We start from the raw sequence: 24,557 nt of genomic DNA, 5'->3' as shown, positions 1-24,557 counted from the left end.
CCCGCCCTCCTACTAGGCCAGCACAGAGCAAGGCGACACAACAAGGCCGGCGTATTCACAGGCAGCCGTTGCTGCTTTTAATGGGCTCCCAAGGGGAGGAAAGCAGAGGTGCTGGCGCCACCATGTGGCTCGATGCTTGGACCTCAGCTGCAGTCCATCTCCGTGTCATCCGCCTCTGTCTCCGCGGCACAGAGGTCATCCAGGGCCGCCTCTGAGCCAGGGCAAAAGAGGATTTGGTGGTGAAGGCCTGAAGGGCTGGGGGCTGGCCTACCTCCCCTCCCCCACACTTGCAGTGACTAACCAGTCCCTTCCACACCCAGGCCTTCTCCCTCAGCTACTGCAAGCAAAGTGATACAAAGGCAATCCAGACAGGGATGTTTCTGGAAAAACCGTGGCTCTGCTAGGCTGACTCAACAGATAGGAGCAAAAGGCAGCTGGATACGCTCAGAGAACAGAGCAGGGAGATAAGGAACCTAGTACCAGCCAAGGTCGTGGAGGATGGAGGACTGCAGGCCAGCAAGTCTGCCTTGTCCTTGAACTTCAAGGAAAACCCCACAGGTGGGCTGGGGCAGGATGGGTGCCTCCTGCCAGCTCACCTTCACAGTCAGTCACATCTGGAAGCCCTCGAATCAGCGCGCTGACCCCTGGCATCACCTGGTCGTACTGATGCAGCACCTCCACGCAGTGCACTGTGAAGAGCTTGTCCTTCTGGGACAGGCCGTGCAGCAGCAGCACCGCGCCCCTCAGACAGCGCACTGTCCGCTTCCACTGCTCGGTCCCGGGCGCCCGCCCTGCCCGCCGCACTGTCAGCCACTGTCTGTGCAGCATCACGGTGAGCACTCTGACCACCTGGGGGTGCAGGGGGGTCAGGCCCCATGGTTCCCGCATCCCAACAATGTGCCCTTTCCTAGCCACACCAGTGAGGAGGGCTATGAACGGTAGCACCAGGGTTGGAAGCAGCACACGGCCACCTCACCAGCCGACAGGCCTGCCACGCTGTGCCCCCCCCCCCCCCGCCCACCCCCGGGCACTCACCTCCACGTTGCACTGGCAGTTGGAGCCAGTAACTGGGGACGAGGGGCTCTGCACACCAAGCTTAGCCAGGAGCCACACGGCCTAGAACAGGAGCACACTGTTCCAGAACAAGACCTGGATCATAGCGAGGCCCCCGCTCTGGCTTCTACAAGAGCTCCAACTGCTTGTGTGCATGAGTGGGGTTCAAGAGGTGGGGGGGGGGGCTTTGCAGACCACACTCAGGACCAACAACCCACGTGTCCCCAGGCCCTGCCTCCAGCCACCAGGCCCCAAAGCCAAGGTGGATTCAGTGATTAGGCAACTCTGCCAAGTCCCCCACACCCTGGGGTCCACCTTATTCCATCTGTGTAGTGTGGAGCCACCCAAATGAGTTTACCTGTTAGTGGCTAAACTCTTGCTACCAAAATTAAAGCTCCCTCTGTCCAGGAGAAGCAGGGGAAGATGGCTCTCGGGGGTGGGGCGGTGAAGAGTCCACTCGGGCTCTGGTGTTCTCACCTCCTGTTCCAGCTGAAGCCACTGTCTGTCCGAGGCCGCTTTGTCAGGTCTCGATGTGATGTACATGTACAGCAGCAGGAGGAGGCACCCCTCTGAAAAGAACACCCCACCTCTCACTCAGGGGCACCCAGTGCAAGCTGCAGAAGCCCTGGGGAGGCCCCTGACCTGTCCCTGTCACCACCCTTCCGGAGTAGTCCCGACACCTGCCCCTGCCCGGCTTTACCCGAGTGGGAGCAGAGCTGAGGCACAAGCCCCTCGTGGTCCACCAGGAGGGACAGGAGCTCGACAGTGAGCAGCACGCTGGGCAGAGGTGTCTCTGGGCTAAGGCACTGCGGCAGCACGGGGAACACACTCTGGAACCTGCAACACAGGGGCCCAGAGGGACGGTGACCCTTCCGACCCAACCTTTCAATTCACCCTCCCTTTTCACTACAGGGAACAGGAAATTCAAGCAGGCCAGACGGAGGAGGACGTGCTTCAGGTAAACCTAGGTTCAAATGCCAGCCGACTGCCACCCACTTTTACAAGAACGAGTGGGTACTGCCTTTGCCTGCTGTGGCTTAGAGATGACAGGCCCTCGCCTGGCATAGTGCCACCTAGTAAATGGCAGTTGCCTCTGTGGACCTGGGGTACCTGGCCTCCACCCTGCTCCTGGGCGCTTTCCTGCCTCGTCTCCTAAATACGGAGGCAGGTCAGGGAGAGAGAAATGTCCCCTGTGCCCTACCAAAGGACTGGCCAGGCTCCAGAAGTGACAGACATGGACTGGACTATGGCTGATCACATGAGACCACTCACTAAGCAAGGGAGACCGTTTTCTCCACTTACAGGACACTCCAGCTCCTCTCGTGGCAAGCGTGAGAAGGGGCACACTTGGGGTGAGCACGGGTGAGGGGCTCTGGGTGCACCCTCCCCCAGGTGTCAGGCCAAAGGGACCTGTCATCGAGGAACCAAGTACCAAGACAACCACTGGTGTTTGCCCAACCTGTACAGACTGGTGGTGGGGAGGCCACTCTGCGTGTGCCCCCTGCACGCGCCCGCAGCGTGTCAGCGCATAGCACCGAGTGAGCAGCATTCCTCAGGATGCACGAGGAAGCAAGGTCTCACTGTTTGGGGCAAACTCACTTGGGAGCACATATTCAGTCGCTAGGAAGTACGCCACTTGACGGGAAACTGGAATTTAACCTGGTTGTTAGAAGGGGCCCCTAGGTGGTCCACTAGAGTCCCTGAAACTACCTGCATGTAAAATCCATCTTTATATACAACACAGTGATTTCCAATTTTTTTCTTTTAATCCTCACCTGAGGATACGCTCACTGCCTTTAGAGAGGGAGGAAGGAAGGGAGAAACGCAGGGGGAGGATCATCAATGTGAGAGAGAAACAGGTCAGGTGCCTCATGCACACAGGGACCTCCTGACCAGGGACCGAGCATGCAACCCAGGGATGTGCCCTGACCGGGAATCAAACCTGTGACCTTCGGGTTCATAGGACAGCACCCTGACCAACTGAGCCACGCAGGCCAGGGCTCCAAATCGTCTTTGATGACACCAGGGCCGTTTTTCTGATTTTTTTTAGCAGTGCCCGCACTGCTCTGGGTGGAGTTGGGGATGGGACCTATCTGCTCGAAAGCCCCTGCAACCTTAGTACCTGGGGAACAGCCCTGGGCTCAGTGCTGCAACAGACACAGGAGGAAGACAAGGGTCTGGGGGCGACCTGCCCTCAAGCCCAGGTGGGCAAGTGAGCCCTTAATGAGGCCACAGCCTGTCAGCACCACACACGGCTTTAGAGCCTTGGTGGCACCTATCCGTAGCTTTTATGCCAAGGTCAAGTGGAAACTGTGCAGTGGTGGGGTTCAGCTTGCCAGCCTGAAGGAATTTGGAGGAGAAACATGGAGTGGGAGGTGGTGCCAGACAGTGATCAAGAGCAATGGCTTGCCCTTGCTGGTGTGGCTCTGTGGACTGAGTGCCGGCCTGTGAACTAAAAGGTTGCCGGTTCGATTCCCAGTCGGGGCACATGCCTGGGTTATGGGCCAGTCCCCAGTTAGGGGAGTAAGAGGCAACCACACATTGATGTTTCTCTCCCTCTCTTTCTCCCTTCCCCTCCCTCTAAAAATAAACACGTAAAATATTAAAAACAAACAAACAAACCCAAAGCCAGCAATGGCTCAGGAGACTGCTTTGAAAGCCCCCAGCACGCTCACTCCGGGATTTCAGACACATCTCCCTGCCCCCATCAGGGCTGTCAGCCGGCAGATGCCAAGTGCTCCGGGAGCTGGGCTGTGTGTGAGGATGGCTGAGGGCGTCACACGAGGCAGCGAGCAGAAGGCATCTGTCTGGCCTGTGGTAAGAACCCATGAAATGGCTTTTCGGGGTCCTATGGAAAAGGTGAACAGGAACGGAATGGTGGTGTATCCACCATGAGAAATGGCAAAAATGTGGTTCTTGGTATTCATTCACTCAACAAATGTAGAACAAGCAACCAGCCACGGAGCCGGGCCCCATCCTGGCACCTGGGCGATGGTCCTGCGCCTACCGAGCTGCCCACACTGCACCGCAGTACCAGCTCCAGCTCGGGGCACCGCCTTTAGTGTGGACCGGACCAGCCGGAGTGTATTCAGGTGGACACCACGGTCCGGGCATGTTTTTAGAAACAGGTGTCTGAGCTCAGAGAGGAGAAGATATGTGCAGCCAGTAGAGTCACCTCAACATCCAACATAGGACCTGGCCTGTTGGTGGAGCAGAAGAGATGGGGTCCCTGGATGAGAGGATGGCTGGACGAGGCTCTGGGACCCCAAGTTAGGAATTGAGGACAACAGTGTTCTGAGCTAGGTGAACACTACCACTTCCAACAAATTGTAAGAGCAACCAACCTGTGGCTCAGGCCAGAGACGGGCACGATGACGGGCAGACTCCCAGCAAGGCCAGCTTGCAGGCTGCAGACCCTCCCCACCCCCTCTGCTGCCTTAGGGAACCCCACCAAACTGAAATGAGGCTGTGACACACGGTCTTCACCTGATCCACGTCCCAGGTTCAAAGGCCTCTTGGCTTGGCCTTTGTCTGTCCCAGGGGCAGGACACTCTCCCGTAGTGGCTAACTGCTTTCTTTCACGCGTGCCTTTTGCTTCTCTGCTGTATAGAGGCAGAATGAAGCCAAATAAACCACTTCCTTCGTTCTCCCCATACCTGGCCCCACTTCCCATCACTTCAGAACTCCCTGAACAAAGCCTTAGAACCTAAACCAAGGTTTAGAACTGAGCAGTACAGATATGTCAAGATATGAGCAAAGTACAAGGGCCACAGGATAAGCCTCAAGAAGTCAGGTAAGACCCGCAAAGAACCGTGACTCCCTTGCTGCATTATACCTGGGCAAGAAGTCAAAGGGAGAGTTTTCAGCCGATTTCACCAAAACCTGAAGGCACTGGCTGAGGACACTAGCTTGAAGGTGACCTGGTGCTGCAGAAGACAACGTTAACAGGTGAAGAAGCATCTTCAGCAGTGGGTGCTGGCCTTGGTGGTCGGCAAGCCCCGCTGGGGCTGACATCCCAGCCCCAGGGGAAGCCAGGCTCGGGTTTCCCTCAGCAGCAGCAGAATCGGCCCCTGCTCCTGACAGTAACAGGCAGATGACAGCCCCGCTGTGGCACACCAGGTGCTGGAGGATGCGCAGCGAGACCACGCAGAGATTTTCCAGGTGGCAGAGCGAGTCCTCGGCACTGGCCTCTACCCTGGAGCTCACACGGGAGGAATGTGCTGGTGAGTCCCCAGGGGCCCCGCTTCTCTTGGCAACTGACAAATCCTGCAGGGCCTGGCAGTGTGCACCAATGAAGAACTGCACCAGGGGGAGGAGATGCACAGCTCCAGGAAACTGGCAGAGTGGGAAGGCCCTTCTGCCCCCCTCGGCTGGGTCTCTGTCACACAAGCCTTCATCCCTGGCGATCATATTCAGTCCAGTAAGTGCCAGGTTCTGTGCTTCTCTAAGGGCCGAGAGGGGAAATGACCCATCGCGAGAACCTGAGGTCCTGAGGCTGGAAATCCCAGTCAAGGTACTAGCAATAGACACAAAAGAAAATACACAAGCGTGAGATGGAGATAAGGTGAAGGGACCCAAACAACCTGCCTGCCAAATTCTCATTACCTTGCCCAGCACACAGGCCTCCCAGGCTGGCCAAGTCTCAGAAAGAGACCTGCTTCCTGGAAACTTCTTTCTGAACAGGCTTTTTAGGAGCCTTATGCTTACCTGCCAAACCCCAGTGGCTGCGAGAGGGTGCTGGGCGGAGCCTCAGAGCCACTGCTCAGGAGGTGACACAGCCCGACAGATGCCCCTGGGATCAAAGGCTGCTTCAGAAGAAGGTTTATCAAGATGGAACCTGCAAAGAACAAGGTGCCTCTAGAAAGTTCTGACACGGGAGGGCTTTCTATAGCCTCAAAAGGAAAAAGTGGACATTCCTTGGATGCCAACTATCCTCTAAGCTGCCACTGAGCCCCACTGAGACACCTGTGGGTGCAGAGGCTCTGGGACATACCTGCTCTTGACCCCTTCCATTTTATTGCCTTCTGTTTGGGTCACAACTACGACTTCCCCGGACCCTCTGAAGGACTGCCTGGGGCACTGGTCCCCAGAGCAGTGGACAGTTCTGTGGGCACTGGCCGAGGACATTGGGGCATTGCAAAGGATAGTCGGAGCCGTGCAGGCCTCCTGCAGAAGGAGTAGGCATTTCAGTACCTCGAGTGTTTGAAGTCTGCACCAGGCTGTCGACAAGACGTTTTTGGGACTCTTCTTGCTTTCTGGGGTCACCTCCCAGACTGTGGGTCTTATTTTCTGGAACTGGATAAAATGTGAATGAAAACTGGAGCACAAAAGCACAGCCATATCAGAAACAAACCACTCCCACTGTGCCCTGTCAGAACTGGTGGCCCACAGAAATGAGGAGAAAATAAATACCCGTTGTTTTACGCCACCAGGGTGGGTGATCTGTTGCACAGCAATACACGATGGAGAGACCGACTTACCCTCTCTGCCCGCCAGCGCCTTGCATCCTGGCTCTGTCTGGCAGGGGCGGGGAAGGGACATGTCAGCACTGAAAGACTCCTTTGTAGGGAAAGATGGCTTTCCAAATTGTGGGGAACATGCTTCTGGCTTTAGAACCACAGAAGAGCTCTTTCTAGGACTGGAAAAAGTCAACCATGAAAGCAAAGTAATGATTCTGCTAAAACCACTTAAAATACCTGGTTATAAAACTTCTGACAAGCTTGGAACTCTTCATACCTAGGTGATTTGACCAAAGATTTTACCTGCTATACAAATGTCATTCTTTGTCAGGACAGCAGTATAAATGCCAAGGTATTTTCATAAACACGATGAAATATTGCCATTTACAACAACATGGACAGATCGGGAGGGTGTTACGCTAAGTGAAACAATTCAGACGAAAAAGGACAAGAACCATATGCCTTTACTCACTATGTGGGATATAAAACAAAAAAGAACAAACGAACAACCAAAACCAACTCACAGACAGACAGCGGTGTGGAAGGGGGCAGGGGAAGGCAGGAGGGGACTTGACTTTGGGTGGTGGGCACACAGGGAGCACACAGCTACTGTTACTACAGTTGCGCACCTAAGATTTGTGTAACATTATTAACCAATGTTACCTCAATAAGTTAAAAAAAAGAAATGTAATAAGATTTAGCAATGCAGTAATAAAAATGCAAAGCAGAAAAACAATTCAAGGCATCTTGACCCAAAGTGTTGAAAAAAATCTTTCATTTACTTCCATGTTTTTCTAATCACTCAAAAATATTGGCCATAATTCCATTACTATTTCTATGTGCAATGACCTGTTTTTTAATTAAAAGATTTTCAGTAGAAAGAGGGCCAGTTAAAAGGTGTGGTGTCTTGCAACTTGAAAATGGAGCCAGCTCCTCCGCGCCATGGAACTTATGTCAGAGAAGCAGTCTGAACTCTCAGGCCAGATCAGGCCACGCCGAGGCCCTTCTGTGTGAAGAGGTGAGGACGGACCCACTCTGCTCTCCTGTCTTACCTGGACTATAGAAGGCCAGAGTTCAGTTTCACACCCTGCCCATTAGGAGCAAAGGCAGCAGAATGCTCAATACTGGAAGAAGACGCCCTGACCCACGCTGTTCAAATTTCAAAGCTGATCCCAACACCATGCCAGACTTTTCTGGCAGGCAGGGAGCAGGGCACAGGCCATGCACAAGTTCGTCACATCTGTAGCAAAAGCAGGGGCTGCTGGACAAAGATCCCAGGGCAGCAAATGAGAAAAAATATTCCAAGTAGTTTGGACTGAATTATACTTATGCTTGGGGCAAAAGTCAGTTATTTAAAACAAATTACAGCCCTGGCTGGGGTGGCTCAGTGGATTGAATGCCGGCCTGTGAACCAAATGGTCGTCAGTTCAATTCCCGGTCAGGGCACATGCCCGGGTTGTGGGCCAGGTCCCTGGTTAGGGCCGTAGAGGCAACTGATCAATATGTCTCTCTCACACTGATGTCTCTCTCCCTCTCTTTCTCCCTCCCTTCCCCTAGCTCTAAAAATCATAAAACCTTTAAATAAATAAAACAAATTGCGTAAAAATGAAGACTGGCCCACACCAAAAGTTTGGAGAGATCTTCCTAGCCCTTTCTTGCCTGAACAGCTGTGCTTACAAAGCCCTACAAAGAGGAAGCACATCTAGAGTGTGGGGCTTTCACGCTGCGATGCCCCAAACCACGCAAGCTCCATCCAGCCCCGCTTTGCGGCCTTCAAAGAGTGGACCTGGGCCCACGGCAGAGTCCACATGGGCTTCCTTCAGGACCAGCCTTTGTGTTCTTCAGACTCTTTACTGAACAACGCAAAACGGAACTCTCCCTCCAGCACCATCGTTACCTGCCGTGGGAGATGGAGGGAACAGCTAGTTTATTTGCTCGTTCACTGCTCTGAAGCTTTGTTCTTAATTCATTCATCTCTGCATCTTTAAACTGGAGTTCGGACTGCAGTGACTGGAGCTGGAGGGCAAAGAAACGCACTTCATCATATATACAAAACCGCCTCTGGGCTTCCAAGTCTCCAAACTAATGAAAAACACACAATGAGGAATGAGAATGAAAGTCTGCCGTGACATAAATGTCCCCAAGGGTCAAGCATGAGCCTTCTTTCTGAAAGACAGTATGTTATCCTAGAAAGAGATCTTGACCTGAGCTATCGTGAGGTAGTCTGTGAGGGTTCAAATACCATTCACTCAGCCTCTCTGAACTTGAGCTTATCTGTGACAGAAATATCCGTCTTCACAGTTGGGGGAATTAAATGATCAATGTTGAGTGCTCGGCATGGAGCTTGGCCAGGTGCCACATCTCACAATGACAGGTCGACCTCTCGGTGAACTAACGGTGCACAGTTCCAGGTCTTCCTGAAACTCAGGTCAGGAGGCCAATGCCCTTCCCTTTGGCGCACTCTACGTCAGGTGAGTTTCTGATTTGCCACAACAGCCCTCATTTAAACCTGACCATTTTCTAAAAAGTCTAAGCTAGTGACTTATTCCTGCCAACACCAACTACCACAGCAAAGCAGTTTCATCTAAGTCCTTTTCCAAACCACGTGCAGAGCCTGAAGAAAAGGACATGCAATTAGCTGGTAGCTGGAGATATTTAACACAGAGAACTGTTGGAATCTTCCTGGAAGATTTACAGGCAACTGCGGTCATTGTTGCTAAAGGAATTCAGTGAGCTGGCAAAGCTGGTGTCCATACCGACCAAAACCAATGCTTTGGGTCACCTTTTTGGAAAATTCCTTTTCTTTGTCACTGAGTGCTTGAGCTTTCTCTTGTTCAAGATAGTAATGTGATCTTCTCTGTTCCTCTAAAATGGATTCTGTTTGGTGCAGCGAGTCCCGCAGAATTTTAATTTCTCCGTTTTTAATGAGAACTTCTTCTTCCATTGCCTTCATCTGTAAATCCCAAATCAATTTGGTGATAAGCTTGTCAAGGAAAATTATGTATGTACTTATTTCAATACGTAGCTGGGGAGATGGACAACGCCCAGGTAACGTGTGCTACAGACCAGTAAATGCTCAAAATACCCGCGTCAACCAAACGTCACAGCTCACATTCAGCAAGACAGCACAGAGACACGCTTGTCACTCACACACACAGACTCTGGGGGCTCTAGTAAGTCTTAAACAATCTGGGTCATACACTTCACAGAAGTGAAATTCCACGTTATATTCCTGGTTTTCCTAGGGACCCAGGTGGGTCATACAAAGGATGTCTGCTTTTTTGCAAAACTCCTCATGAAAATAGCATCCATTATGATGTTTTGCTCCTTATATGGCACATGCTGTAAATGTATCCCTGCGTTAAAATAAGAAGCCTGTAGCTTCTTTTTGGATCTGGCATACAGTGTTTCCTTTCTTGCGTGGTCTGTTAGGAATCTTAGGATTCAGTTCCTTTCAGCCTCAATCTTCTGGCTTTCAATTCCCAGCCTTCCCCCATTTTGGGGTGACTTCTGGACTCTTGTATTAAAACTTTTACATATTTTATTGCACAATACATGCATAAGTGAGTGAATTAGCTGTAAAATCCACAAGTTAAGTCACTTACCTTTTCTTTAAGTTCTTTGTACTGGGCCTGAAGTAACTCTAATTCAAAATTATCTTTAACTGGAACACTTTCTCTGTTTTTGCCTGCAGGATTTTGGGGCATTCCATCAAATCTGGGGACATTATGAATACCTGTAAAAAACAGTTCCCACATACTTTTCAGGAGCCAACATTTTCTCACTTTTGCCAGACAATGCTGAAAAGAATCACTCTTGAAAGCAATTTAGAGAAAGACCTAGTAAGCAATATAGGTATTTCCCAATCTAGGAATGATTCAAACTCATAAATGATCCTTGCAAAATAACAGGTCCTGCCACCTTCTCCCCATCACCCCCACCAATTTTAAGTCTCATCTAAAGGCTGAAAGGCACTGCGAAGATATCGCTGGTCAGAATTCAGTGATCTATTACTCAACAATATTTACTGAGCAGGTGCTCAGTATGCCAGGCATGACTTAGTGCACAATGGTGAGCAAAATGGATTGTCCTTACCCTCGTGGGGCTTACAGGACATTAAAAAAGTCATCACATGTATGCCCTGGCTGGTGTGGCTCAGTGGATTGAGCGCTGGCCTGGAAATTGAAAGGTCACTGGTTTGATTCCCAGTCAGGTCACATGCCTGGGTTGAAGGCCAGGTCCCCAGTTGGGGGCACATTAAAAGCAACCAATCGGTGTATTTCTCGCATATTTCTCTCATTCTCTTTCTTCCTCCCTTCCCTGTTCTCTAAAAGTAAATAAATAAAATCTTTAAAAACACCACATGTATAAATGTAAAATGACAACTGTGAGAAGAGCTGCTGCAGAGAACATAGGAAAGCCTATAATAAGGGGACTTGATCCAATTGAATGACTGGAAGGCTTCCCTAAGGAAGTGATGACTGAACTGAGACAAAGGAATTAACCAGATGAGTTGGGATGGGGAATGAATGGAAAGAATGTAGCCCAATGTACAAGAAACAGCAATGTGCAAAGTTTCTGTGTGGTAAAGAAGCAGGGGGCATTCAAGGAATAAAGCAAAGTCAGTGTGGCTAAAACCCAGAGAGGAAGAGGGAAGGGGTAGACCACACCACATTAAGGGTTTTGATCCGTGGGAAGTCATCAAAGGGCTTCGAGTGAGGGTGTTCACCTGCATCAGAGTGAGACACAGCCAGATTTGAGCTCTGAAAAGACCACTCTGGCTGTGGTGTGAAGTCTGACTTGTAGGGAGTCAAGACTGGAATCGAGAAGACAAGTTAGCAGACTGTTGTGCAGGGGAAGGGTGGTGGTAACTTAGGTCAGGGAGATGGCAGAGATGATGCAAAGAGGATGGATTCCAGAGACAGATTTAGGTAAAATTACAGCCCTGGCTGGTGTGGCTCAGTAGATTGAGTGCAGGCCTGTGAACCAAGGGGTCGCTGGTTTGACTCCCAGTCCCGGCACATGCTTGGGTTGCGGGCCAGGTCCCCGGTGGGGGGCGTGTGTGGGAGGCAGCCATGCACTGATGTTTCTCTCCCTCTCTCTAAAAATAAAATCTTTAAAAAAGAAGATAAAATTACGGGATTTGGAAAGGAATTAGATGCCTGGTCAAGGAAAGGGAGCTGTTGCCTTGTGCCGCCTGATGGGCAGGGGTGCTAGTCCCTGTCCTGTAGAACATTTGGTCAGCAGCCAGTGGTTTCTGAATGTCTGCTTTTCCAGGCACCAGGCTGGAGATGCTGGAGGATGACTGGGTTTCCAGGAAATGACTGCGGAATTTAAGACACCTGTGAGACATCCAAGTAGAGATGCGAGGTGCCCTCAAAACCTTTCTCTTTCTGGGTGCCCCCCCCCAGACTTCACTCATTCCCCAACTAGAACGTAAGTAACATGAAGGAAAGGAAGGGATTTTTGACTTCTGCTCATTCCTAAGTGTGCTGCAGTTCCTAAGGGTTGGGCACCTAGAACAATTTATTGGTTGTAAAAAAGAATAAACCTCTTGTATCTCTTGCCTCTGCCAGGTCCCTCTTATGCTCAAGGCGGGCAGTGGTCTTCAATAGATCTAAAGCCCCCCAAACCTGTTACAAGAACGGGTCTCCAGGCGTAGGCAGTGATGGTTCTGATGGTGGTGGGAGTCGTGTTCCAAGGATCTCTGTTAGAATTAAGAACCTAGTGGCCCTAAGTTCAGAAACTAAAGTAAAATGTTTGACATTCCTGATCTATTTCTCCCGAAAATCAAAGGCCCTTTTTGGGACACAACCGCTGCTTAAATCAAGCTGTTCCTATATTTTAAAAAGGTGAAGGCGCAGTGTGGGTGCAACACATGGAGAGCGGCGGTCATCATGGGTTCCGAAGCCACAAGCCATCATGGATGTCTGGCGAGATCTGCATCACCCTCGGGGAAAAGACCCCTAGGAGCACTCACTGGACACGTCCCGAGCCGCGGACGGGCGATGGCTCAGGGCCTGTGACGCCAGGATGTCGAGTTCCTCCAGGTCGTCCGCGGTGAAATCCTCGTGAGGGTCGAACGGGTCTTCGGGGTCCAGAGCTGCGGCCGCGGGGAAGCCCCGGGCCCGCTTGCTCGGAGGCTGGCGGGTGCTGGGCGGCGGGCCAGGACTAGGGGCCTGGGGCCCGCTCCGCCTTCTGCTGCCCGGCGCGGGGACTCCAGCCATGCCTGCGGCCGGCCAGTCTCCGAAAGCACGGAACCGGATCTCGTAGCCGCGAGGCCCGAATGCTGGACCAACCGCCCGCGCGCCGCCTACCGCCTCAGCCGCTGGGGCCACGCCCCCGAGTCCACGGGCCAATCAGCTGGCAGCCTGCGGGCGCGGAGAAATGACACACCTCTGAGCGCGCCGCAGTCCTCTGCTGAGTGCCTGCCCTTCTGGATCGCGCCCTGCCCCCTTGTACCTGTGGCCGGGACTCTGCAGTGCAATCTGAGCAGCTAGGAGTATGGGCCCTGGGTCACCAGCCCCAGCGCGCGGGTGGCTGTGCGTGGGGTACACAGTCGCGCTGGAGGCGTTCGCCGTGACATTCACTCGTGCGAATGTGAATCGAGGCAGCCAGCATTCGGGGGTGTGGTCTCTGCCACCTTGCTGTCCTCCCGCCGGACCCACCTGGGCCCTCCTCTCACATACCCAGAGGTTCTCTTGGGGCGGAGTCCGGGAGAGTGGGGTTGGACGGGGAGTATTAATAGAACTGTTGCAAACAAACACGTTTGAGAACAGTGAATATTTTGAATGTGTACATTTGAGGCAGGTCCAGGGAAGAAAGTCTAAGAGGTGAGCGTGAAGCGGTTGTGCCTGTGTTGGATGTTGGAGGGGATGGGAGCTAACTGCTCAGGCAGTTAGCATCATTTATTCATTTCTCTGGAAGCGCTTGAGTGGTTTTGTCCCAAATGCTAGTTATACAGAAATGAATGAGGTCCAGAAGGTCAAGGAAGGCCCCTTGGAAGTGGCCCCAGGGCTGTCCTACAGGTTGAGTGGGCAAGGAGTGGCACACAAGACTACTCAAGACAAGAATGTAACACCAAAATGGAGGCCACACGCGTTCCAGGTAGGAGTTATCTATGACAGAGAGAAGGTAAGTTTTCAAAGAGCAGAGTCAAGCTGGACTTGACCGGATTTTATTGGGCAGCAACCTCATGCAGGACAGTTATGCGTAACCGGGTGTTGGAGAGTAACGGGCAATACACTTTCATCCTTGCATGCTTAGTGCCAGACTTAGCCAGTGACTGTCCCATGAATGTTTGTGGAAACAGTAAATGAAAGGGAGATGGTTGTCGGGGCCTAGAGGGTCTCGAATGCCTGTGTTTAGTTCTTTGACCTAATTGGTAGCTTCCCTCAGACAGCTGCCCGAATGTCCAATGTGAAGTCAAAACTGCTTCAGTCTCTGGTCCTGTAAAGACAGGACTGTACTTGATTTGTCAGGAGGGATTAGGTTTCACTCTCAGGGGCAGTGTGCTGGCACTGGCTCTCAGAAGGGTGTTCTCAGCAGCACAGGGCTGGGTGCCAGCTGGCAAGGCCCACAGGGAATGCTCAAGTCCAAAGAAGGTGCCGCTGGCTGTGCAACTTCCTGGGAGAAGACCAGAGCAGGCTATTTATTTTATTTTTCCTGTTAATATCAAGCACATTAATCATAAAACAGGCTTCAATCAAAACATTTTCCAGTTTTGACTTAGCAAAATCTGACCATCTTGAAACCTTTTTGAGAATGCATTCTCAGAGAGAGCTTAGCATTATTATCATTATTCTTATAGTTGTATCAAGGGTTCTGGAGGGGAAGTCCAAAGACTTGTGCCTCTGAATTGTTTCATTACATATGCACTTAGGGTACGTCATGGATGGCCTCAGTCCTCCAGGAATTTATTCGAGTCAAGGGTGATGCCAGGAGAAAAAAAATGCCACAGGTTGACATTGGGACTGTCACTTTGTAGAGCGTCCAGGGAAGAGTTCACTACTGTGATGTCGAGTTCTGTAAAGGGAGTCTGCAGTATCCAGAATGACAGGCAGAAAGAAGAGTTGGTCACAATGAGGCAGGAGTTTGCTTGGAATATAGGCCATTGAGGCTCAAAGTGGATTAAGGTGGAGAGCAGGGAGTGAGTGGTGTCCAGATCCCTTAGGGCCTCACTGGCCATTGTAGGGACTCTGGCGTTTGTTCTAAGCTCTGAAGAATTCTGAGCCAAGGAGAGACAAAGCATAACTTCACTCTGGTTCCTGAGTGTAGACTGTAGGGAAGCAAGGGTAGACAGGAAGACAAATTTGGACGTGACTGCAATAATCCAGGTGAGGAATTTCAGGGGTGCAGGTTGTTGGAAGAAGTGTGAAGGGGCCAGATTTAATTTTCCTGATTGGTTGGATGTGGGTGTAGACACAAGAACCTAGGACCTTTCTGAAGCCCTGGTGGAAATGCAGACATTGACGTGGGAGTCAGCTTGGTTCTTAGGCTTTCAGGAGTCTCCCTCTGCAGTTTACTTCCCTTCATACTGCACACCACGTGTACTTATCCTGCCCCCCTCCCTCTGTGAAGAAGGTTCCAGACAACAGGAGCTGTTCAACTGTTTGCAGATACAAGCCCTGTCTGCACATGGCGGGCTCCTTACACGACCAGATGAACCACCCCATTAAAACAAATGGCAATGTGGATGTCGTAACAGAAAGATGGCTTTTCTTTCCAAAGTACAAATTCTTCCACTACCCTCATGATTACATGTTACATGTATTCCATCAGACATACGACCGCACAAAAATGACAGCCATTTCAAACGAGTTGGTTTAATTCCGGGTGGTACAGAATTCTGGATGGAACAGAGACTAAAGAACACACTTCGACAGGATTCTGGGCTGGGTTCACTCTGACCTCACAGCTCAGATTGAAATGTCAGAGTGAGAAGAGCTAAGAAGATGAGCCACTGCATGACTATTGTTATGATTCTTTTTTACAAAAGTTTATTCTTAAATGTACAACAGGCTCCCAGACAAGCTAGCTATAGGTGGCAAGAGATGTTATGACAGGGCATCCAGATGTTAAAACAAGAATGGAATGAAGGATCGCCAGTGCCCCAGTCACGAGAACAGCTCACTTTTTGCCAGATTTCTTAATTCCACCCGTGGCTGCAAAAGAAAAAACAAAGTCTCAGGGAAAAATACATGTCTTACAGTAGAAGCCCCAGGCGCCTTATGCGGATCCTAGTAAGGCTCAGCTCTCACATCGGCCATTCTTTTTGACACGAGGGCGTACAGGGCTTTACCAATATTATCTATTCTGGGTGAAAGTGAATGAGCGCCACAAGCCATGGCTGTGCACGAGTCTGGAGCTGCACTGTTGGGTACTTCACAGACTGGCTCATTTAACCCTCACCCCCTACCAACCCACTGTACAGAGTGAAGGCTTCGTGTCGGGCGTGGTTCAAAGTTACAAACTTGTGTGATGACGCCAGGATTCCAACCCAGGTCGTGTGACCTCCCAATCCGTATTAACCGACACAGCACACCACACTACCTTCTACAGTATGTTCCTTGGGTATAGTTTACTTAATACATTTACCCAATTTACAATTGACTATGTATCTGGCACACAGTAACTAACTTAAGACACAGCTGTAGAATGAAGTATGCCGAACATAGGAATGAAAATCCTACTATGGCAAAATAAACCTTAAAAAACCAGATGACGTTCAACAGAAACTACTATGAGATTTCACTAAGGACTGACTTTTTCTCTACAATCAGAGTAACAGAAGGTTCAAGATCCCTCATCACATTGTTCAAAAAGGAATCTCAATAGCTAGAATCTCAGTGCTGTGTGGACAAACAATAATGAGTCAGAACCCCTGGGAGACAGGTCTTGGGAAGCCCTATATGACACTCCCACCATCCCAGCCTCTACTGCCCCCAGTGCGGCTCACAGTGATCCAACAGGGCACAGACAACTGTGGAAGAAATAATCACTAATTTGATTAATGTAAAAAGCATTTAAGAAGCACAGAAAATATTGGGGCTGTTGGGCTTGAAAAATCTCAATATGAATTCCTCTTACATAAAGAGACAGAATGGTAGATTAGGTCTAAAAAAGGTTTTGGAGGAACAGCACGCCAAGGACCCTGCTATATTTTAGTACAATCGCATCCAGAAGTAAAAAGACAGGATGCAAAAGTACTTACTAGCGTTAACAATAGGAATAGTAAAGTAAGGGTCGAAGAGGTGAAACATGACCCTGGGGCAATAAATTGTGGAAGGTATCTGGAAATCCAACCGTACGAATGGCGTCTAAGGCGTAAGAATCTGTGTTTCCATCTCCGCCGCTTCCCTGAGGAAGGGAAGCCCAGACTGCCTAGGAGGCAGGAGGTTCCTTTCCAGACCTAGTCTGGCCCCCACCCCTTGGTGCTGTGGCGAATGCAACCCCAGCTAGGGCCGTCCGCCGTAGCGCACAGAACTGACACCCCGCCACTCACCAACTAGGGAGGAAACGGACCTGCTCGGCCCGCGTCCAGACTGATGCTCGGAACATTTGTTCGGCTCGGGCTCTCCCTGGCCCTCACTTACCCAGGGGGCCCTTCCCCGCGGCCTTCGCTTTTAGCTCCTCAAGTTTCTTCTGCTCCTCCTTTTGCTTCTGCTTGAATGCCTTATCCTCCTAGAGAGAAGCAGAGCGGGGTCACTGCAGGCGGCTCTCGCGGCCCCTCCGTGCCCGCCCACGTCTCCGCGCAGCCCTCACCTCGTCCATCTCCTTGGCTTGCTTCTTGGGCTGTTTCAGGGGCTTCTTCTTGCCACCTACGGGCGACACGAGCACGCTCATCCCTGCCCTCTCCGGGTCCCCTCCCATTCCGCCCCGCTGTCTCCGCCGTCCCCGGACACTCACCTTCGCGGCCGGACATGGCGCCTGCCGCCCCTTCCCCAGACCCTGCCACCGGAAGCCAAGTTCCCCGTCCGCCCCTGCGCCTTTACTTCCCTGAGGGCCCGTTGATTGGCTCCTAGTCAGGAAGTTGCGCTCCCGCGGCCGGAAACGGCCTTCTGGAGGCGGGCGCTAAAGGCTCAGAGACCTACTGAGTGGCGAGTGTTCCTTTAGGTGTGCGGTTCGGCCGCTGGGCGGGACAGGTACCGGGGAAGGGGGTTGGGTGAAGTGGTCCTCTTGCCAGGGGAGGTCCAGGCGCCGGGAGAGGTGTTAACCGGAATGCTCCGGTTCTGGACCGTGTGTGTGTTGGGGAAAAACACTGCAGGTAGAGGGAAGGACAAGTGCAAAGGCCTTGAAAGTTGGCGCATTCCTGGGACCTAGGAAAGCGCAGTGTGGCTGGGGGGAGATGCAAGGGAGGTGGCAGAAGTGGGGGTTAGATCACCTTGTCCTAGGGCTTTGGAGGCTACCCAAAGGATATTGGGTTTTATAATATAGTTCAGGTTGCGACTTTTTGCAGATTCTTTTTATTCATCCAATACATTTTTGTTGAGTATGTACTATATGCAGACAGGATTCTAGGCACTGAGGTTGCAGCAGTGAACAAAACAGTGCCTACCATGGCAGAGTTAACATCCTGGTAGGTGAGACAGATTATAAGACAAGCAAATAAGTGAAATGCATAGCGTAGGTCACGTGATACGTGCATGGAGAAAAATAAAGCAGAGGAATTGGGTAAGGAATGCTGGGGTGGGATAGGTGGCAATGACATTTGAGCAGGACCTAAAAAGGAGGAAGGAGCAAGCAGTACAGATAATGAAAGCTGGTGTGGAGGCTCTGTGGTGGGGATTGCCTAATGTGTTCCAGCCTTATCAAGAACTCCATGCAAGGGCCCTGGCAGGTGTGTCTCAGTGGACTGAGTGCTGGCCTGTGAACCAAAGGGTCACCAGTTCAATTTCCAGTCAGGGCGCATGCCTGGATTGCAGGCCGGGTCCCCAGTGAGGGGCGCACAAGAGGCATCCACACATTGATGTTTCTCTCCCTCTCTTCCTCCTTTCCCCTCTCTCTAAAAATAAATAAATACAATCTTTTTTTAAAAAAAAGAGAGAATAATATGTGTCTGAGGGAGAAAAATAAAGCAGGTAAGGTGGCCAAGGAGGGAGTGGTCAAGGCAGGCCTTGCCAAGAGGTGGTATTTGAGCAAAGACAGCAGTCAGGGTGAGCCGACTGGACTTGGGGAGGAAGAGTGGCCCAGGTGGAGGAAATGGCAGGGCACAGGCAGGATCGCACTTAGCGTGGAGGGGGTGCAGGAATGGAGAGAAGGAAGAGGATGACTGACGTTACTGCTAGGTGAGGTGGGAACTGAGGATGTGATCTGAATTAGGACCTAAGGCCTCTGGTAGCCATGTGAAGAACAGCTGTGGGGGCAGGGAAGGAAGCCAGGACTTCGAAGGAGGCTGTAGCTGCCTTCTCTGCCAGGGTTAGGTGTCCTTCCTGGGGTCCAAGACTGGGCAGCTGGTAGAGGAAGAGCCAGGAAAGGAAGCTAAGAAGATCGGGGGAAGCCAAGATGGGGGAGTGCTTTCAAAAACAGCATGTTGAGAGCTGCAGAGATGTTGGAGAAGGAATCTGAGAAGCTCCTGCTGGATCTTGCCACGTGGTCATTTGCAGGGCCTCCAGGAGAACAACTTGCTGGAATGGGATGAAGAGAGAAGGGGGCCCTGACCAGGTAGCTCAGTCAGTGGGAGCATTGTCTTGATGTGCTGACCTTGTGGGTTCGATCCCTGGTCAGAGCATACGCAGCTATAACCAATGAATGCATAAATAGTGGGAACAACAAATTGATGTTTCTGTTTCTCTTGAAAAAAATAGTTGATACATTTTTTTTAAAAGGTGGGGGCTGAGGAAGTAGTGACAGCCAAGGTGGATACCTTCTGCTGTGTGTTGCTCCAAAGGAGGAGAATGGGTGCTGTGGTTGGCAGGACCTTGAGGCTGTGTGCTTGGGGTACACGTGCAAGATCATTGTGGGGTCACAGCATGTGTGCAGTGGACACTGGCACTGAGGTGGCCTGACCGACCACTGGGGCATGGGTGACATGTGTTCCCTTGGGCCTTGTGACTGGGACTCGGGTTCAGGTGCAGCACCAGGTTGGAACCACTGTTACAGGGATGCCCCTTCTGTGGTTCTCGGCTCCCGCCTACTTTGTCCAGGAGGTGAGTCCCTACCCAATTTAGTAGTCAAGGGAGTCCGAGCTTCTCCAAGCTCTGCATGGGGAGGAGGCTGGGATGCTTCAACCCATCTCTGTGCCACATCACCTCCGATTTGTCTTCCTGTCTCCAGCTTCCTCTGCTTTTTTTCTCTCTGGCCTGGTGGTTTGGCCACCAGGTGTCACTGTGACAGCCAGGGGACTTGTGGCATAGAGGAGTGGTTTGGCCAGAGGAGGGTGCTGCTGGCCCAGGTTTGCCAGGAGTTTGGGTCAGTGGCCCTCCCCGTGGGTTCCTCAGAGTCACAGCTGCCCTGCTCTGGGTAATGGGAGACTCCCTGAGCTGTTCACACTGGAGGAGAGAGGCAGGTGTTGCTGGGCCGCACACATCAAAGGGAGGTTGAAAAGGGAGAGGTTAAGGAGACCGAACCTGTTGAGCAGTGACTAAAGTAGGAGAAGAGGGAGAGAGCTTATGGGAAATGAGACAGGAGCCCGGGACGCGCAACGTGGGCGGCGTGGGCATGGAGGCCAGGAGGAGGAGAGCGGTGTGAACCGGGGGACAGTTGTCCTCTGTGCAGAAATCCCCATTTCTCTCCGCTGGAATCATCTTCTCAGAGGAGAGTTGAGGAGGCACTTTTCTGCGTGGGACACATAGCCTGTGTCCCTAGACATGAGCTGCACTCTGCTTCCCTGGTGCTGAGGCACTTCCAGGGCGTCTGGGGTTTTGATGTCTCTTACAGACGGTTAGTCCCTGAAGTTCCCTCAGTTCCTTGGTTTCTTAGGGAGTTTGTGGGGTTTTGTGGACACAACGCAGCTTTGAGAATTTTCTTTGACTACACAAGCAACCTGGGCACCAGAATTCTCATCTGAGTCATAACAGCAACGTGGGGATGCAGGTGCAATGGGTGGCGCTGGTGTGTGTGGCATTGTGGAGAGAGGTGGGAGGCTTGATTTCCTGAAGGCATATGTTCTTCCCCACGTGCCCTGTTTTCCTAGTGCATGCGGGGAAGGGAGCCTGGCCACGTGACTGAGGTCTCAGGCCCAGCAGGGCAGCACCGAGTCTGGACCTTTTGATGGAAGTTATTTGGTCCAGAGCTGTCACTGGGCCTTGGAACCTGACTTATGCCCAGCCTTTCTCAGCTGTGAGCTCATCTGTCTGGTGTCCCCCACAGATCGCTCTTTGACAGGGTGTATCCCCTTGTCTGCCATGCGCCACGTCGTGGGCATGCCCCCCGTACTGGTGCGGAGAGGCCTCCTTGGAAGGGACTGGGTGACCAGGACCCTGTGCAGCCCAGGCCCGAGCCAGCCCAGAGAGAAGAGACCAGAGGAGGTGGCCCTTGGGCTGTTCCAGCGCCTCTCAGCCCTGGGAAGAGAGCTGGGGCGCAGCCTTCAACAGAGAGCATCCTCCACCGTCAAGACGTGGTGGGAAAGATACGAAGAGTTTGTCGGACTCAGTGAGGTTCGGGAGGCCCAGGGAAACGTGACCGAGGTGAGCCAGGGAGCCCAGTGACTGGCCCTGCCCTCCAACTGGGGAAGTGCGGCCTGGGGGCTGCTGCCAACAAGTCACCAGCACATCCAAACTTGCCTGTTCTGAACAAGCACCACTAGTAGAGGGATTTGACTAGTTTTCATGTGGCAGCCTGGTTTTGACCCTACGATCTCTGCGTGTACCCCCCAACCCACCTACCCTGAAAATAGGTTGCTGTGTACCGAGGCGCCCTTGGCCATTAGCATCCATTCTGTCAGCTGGCACATGCTTCCTTCATTGGCTGCTTGGAGGCTGGTGGGGAGAGTCTCTTGGAAGGTTCCTGGGCCCGTGTTCTCAAAGCCCCGGGTGGGATTAAAATGTCCCTTGCGAAGGTGGAGGCCCTGGGAAACATCCTCTGTGGCAACGGAATCTCCGTTCCCACTCCTGCCTCAGTGCAGACCAGCACAGCGGGGGCGGGGTGGGGGAGGGCTGGGCTTTAGCAGGGAGTTTCGAAGTCATGACCTTGGCTGAGCTGGGGTTTCTGGGTGGGTCAGCTGGGGGCCGTGACAATGGCGCTGTTGTGAGGTGTAAATAAGGTGACACACGGAGCATCTTAAGAACATAGGTTCTCTCTGCGGTTGGCGTCAGACCAGAGCTGGCTGGGTTGGTGCATTCCTAGCTGTTTTAAAGTTTCTCAGGGACATGTTATTTCCACTTGACTGGACAAATCTGGCAACTCTACGATGATTCAGCCCAGAGCTGCACTTGGAGGACGCCCGGGTGAGCCAGGACCTTGCCTCTGAGGAACGGTCTTGCCACCCTTCGCACTGACTCCCCACTTACCTCTCTCAGCCAGTCTTGCTGGGAACGGAGCTGAGCCTGTGGGGGCGTGGAGAGAAGGGACCGAGACTTCTGCTGTTCTCTCCGCAGGCAGAGAAAGCATTCATGGTGGCTCGAGGGCTTGTCCGCGAGGCTCGGGAGGACTTGGAAGTGCAGCAGGCCAAGCTGAAGGAGGTGAGGGACCGCTTGGACCGCACCTCCAGGGAGGATAACCAGTACCTGGAGCTGGCTACTCTGGAGCACCGGATGCTGCAGGTAGGCTCCTCAGGGGGCAGCGCTTCCTCACCTGGACAGGGCCCCTAGCCTGGCAGGTCATGGGGGGGAAAGGTCTGGTGGTCAGAGACGGCAGGGAGGTCAACCCAGAAGCTCCTTTGGAAGGTCTGGGCCCCAGGCCTCCGGAGCCCATCCACCCACTTCCTCCTGGAGTACGGGGGTCCCAGAGCAGGGCAGTATGATCTGGCCCGAGGTTGCTAAGGAGGGAGCCCTGGGGAGAGGGCGCTGGCCAGAGAGCGCCAGACACTTGCCTTCCGATAGACACATTCTGTGGACATCAGTACAAGTCCGGCGAAAGCCAAGAGCACTCAGGAAGGAGGATAGTGCAGCCACTTCAACCACCCCCGTTCCTTTGCTCCCCACCCCCACACAACCAGGCTTAGGCTGCCTTCACTCATTGGCATGTCACTGGCGCCAGATATGAGGCTGAGCCTCAGGGGCATGGGGGTGGGACGTCTGCCGGCAGCTGTAGCTGCAGGGCCACATGGCCACTGGATGATACGGCTCTGCTTCTGCAGGAGGAGAAGAGGATTCGAGCGGCCTATCTGCGTGCCGAAGACTCTGAGCGAGAACAGTTCTCCCTCTTCTCTGCAGCTGTGCGGGAAAGTCACGAGAAGGAGCGTGCTCGGGCTGAGAGGACCAAAAACTGGTCCCTCATAGGCTCAGTCCTGGGAGCCCTGATCGGTGTGGCTGGGTCCACCTACGTGAACCGTGTGCGGCTGCAGGAGCTGAAGGCCTTACTCCTGGAGGCGCAGAAGGGGCCCATGAGCCTCCAGGAGGCCATTCGAGAACAGGCATCTAGCTACTCCCTCCAGCAGAGGGACCTCCATGACCTCATGGCGGACCTAAGGGGCCTGGTACAAGCTGGGCCAGGGCAGAGCTCTGGGTCCCAGACAAGTACTCCCCCCACCCGAGACAGAGACACAGATGTTCTTTCAGCTGCACTGAAAGAGCAGCTCAGCCATTCCAGGCAGGTCCATGCCTGTCTAGAGGATTTACGAGAACAGCTTCATGGTCTAGAAAAGACTTTCAGCCAAGCGGCTGGGGTGGTTCAGCTTGCAAAGGCTGCAGACAGGGCTCTGCCCGGCTCTGCGCTGGAGCAGGGGGGCATGATCTTAGCGCTGGAGGATATGGAGCAGAGGCTAGAATCCCAGGTCAACAGGAACACCGTCTACAGCACGCTGGTCACCTGCGTGACAATTGTGGCCACAATGCCTATGCTCTACGTGCTGTTCAGGGCCAGCTAGTCCCGGACCCTGGTCCGCAGGGCCGGTGGGAGGGGTGGGTGTGGGTTTAGCGGGGAAGCTCAGCAGTGCACTGAGCCTTTGGGGACGCAGCCTCGGCGGGAGTCTTGAGTGCGGTCTGTGCAGCTCACCAGCAGACAAAACGTCGCTTTTTTTAGGCAATGCTCATTTATATTAATTATGAAAACTTTGTGCTAATGTCCAATTAAAATGTCTTTGAGTTTGTGTTATTTAAAGTAATGTATATCATACTGAGTTTTATCTGTTGAAAACTGAGGTTTGAGACTTGAGGGTTTGGTCTGGAACTATGGTAATCGCCCCCTTTAGTTCCTGTCTCACCTCCTCTTGGTCTTGTCCTTGGTTCAGAACTGTTTTGGATACATTTGCCCTTGGATTTATTTTATTTTATTTTATTTACTTATTTTTAGAGAGAGAAACATCAGTGTGTGGTTGCCTTTCGAGCACCCCCTACTGGGGACCTGGACTGCAACCCAGGCACGTGCCCTAGCTGGAAATCGAACCAGCAACCTTTTGGTTCACAGGCTGGCACTCAATCCACTGAGCCACACCAGCCAGGGTGAGGTCTGGATTTTCCTTTTGGATTTCCTGGCCTGCCTTCCACTGCCCCAACGCTCCTGTGTCAGGTGGCCTGGGCACTCCAGGGAGTGGAACCTAGCCTGCTACCACCTGTTGGTGACCATGGTGACTGCCCCTCTCTGGGTCACTTTCTCTGCCACGGTGGGGAGCACCTCCTAATTCTAATGCAGGAGGGTAATCAGAGGAGAGCAGGGGAGAGGGATCGGGGAGAGCGCTGATAAATATTGCTGGGGACATAGTTACAGGATGGGTGGCCAGTCTGGGCTCCTGGTGCACAGTGCTTTGGGCAGCCCTGGTGTGCCACTCGGGCGGGGTGTCCCACACACAGCCCAGGGATGGCCTCTACAGGCACAGGCAGAGCTCAGTCTGCCAGCAGTGTGAGCAGAGACAGCAATGGGGAGGGGCCTCCCAGAGGTGGGAGGCGCAGTGGGAGGCACAGAGGCGGACTTCCCTGAAGACCCCTGACCTGTTCCTTTTCAGGGTAG

The 24,557-nt window shown here is 52.6% G+C and overlaps 2 protein-coding genes across 9 annotated transcripts; one reads left to right on the top strand and one right to left on the bottom strand.

The window, feature by feature from the left end:
* Positions 1-52: 52 nt before the first annotated feature.
* On the bottom strand, positions 53-12,854 carry ATRIP (ATR interacting protein). 2 transcript variants are annotated; one of them, XM_053929517.1, is made up of 13 exons: positions 12,493-12,852; positions 10,118-10,248; positions 9,295-9,465; positions 8,410-8,528; positions 6,534-6,691; positions 6,247-6,348; positions 5,761-5,890; positions 4,889-5,569; positions 1,754-1,890; positions 1,531-1,622; positions 1,036-1,116; positions 597-849; positions 53-211 (listed from the first exon to the last, which is right to left on the bottom strand). In XM_053929517.1, the coding sequence occupies exons 1-13, from the start codon at positions 12,737-12,739 to the stop codon at positions 144-146; spliced, it is 2,370 nt and encodes a 789-aa protein (XP_053785492.1). In that variant the 5' UTR covers positions 12,740-12,852; the 3' UTR covers positions 53-143. The 2 variants fall into 2 exon arrangements, with proteins under 2 accessions (XP_053785492.1, XP_053785493.1); XM_053929518.2 differs by lacking the exon at positions 53-211 and adding an exon at positions 4,540-4,655 and having other exon boundaries at positions 697-849; positions 12,493-12,854.
* Positions 12,855-17,548: 4,694 nt separating this feature from the next.
* On the top strand, positions 17,549-23,711 carry CCDC51 (coiled-coil domain containing 51). Of its 7 annotated transcripts, none has more exons than XM_045199903.2 (4): positions 17,549-17,627; positions 20,823-21,139; positions 22,049-22,213; positions 22,750-23,711. In XM_045199903.2, exons 2-4 carry the CDS (start codon positions 20,858-20,860, stop codon positions 23,476-23,478), a joined length of 1,176 nt encoding a protein of 391 aa, XP_045055838.1. In that variant the 5' UTR covers positions 17,549-17,627; positions 20,823-20,857; the 3' UTR covers positions 23,479-23,711. The 7 variants fall into 7 exon arrangements, with proteins under 7 accessions (XP_045055838.1, XP_024421938.1, XP_071078249.1 ...); XM_024566170.3 differs by having other exon boundaries at positions 17,560-17,656; XM_045199901.2 differs by lacking the exon at positions 17,549-17,627 and adding an exon at positions 17,684-17,778.
* Positions 23,712-24,557: the final 846 nt, after the last annotated feature.

This window comes from Desmodus rotundus, chromosome 8, assembly GCF_022682495.2.
Source record: "Desmodus rotundus isolate HL8 chromosome 8, HLdesRot8A.1, whole genome shotgun sequence".
In the NCBI taxonomy this organism is placed as follows: Eukaryota; Metazoa; Chordata; class Mammalia; order Chiroptera; family Phyllostomidae; genus Desmodus; species Desmodus rotundus.
This window is presented reverse-complemented; position numbering and strand designations above follow the sequence as displayed.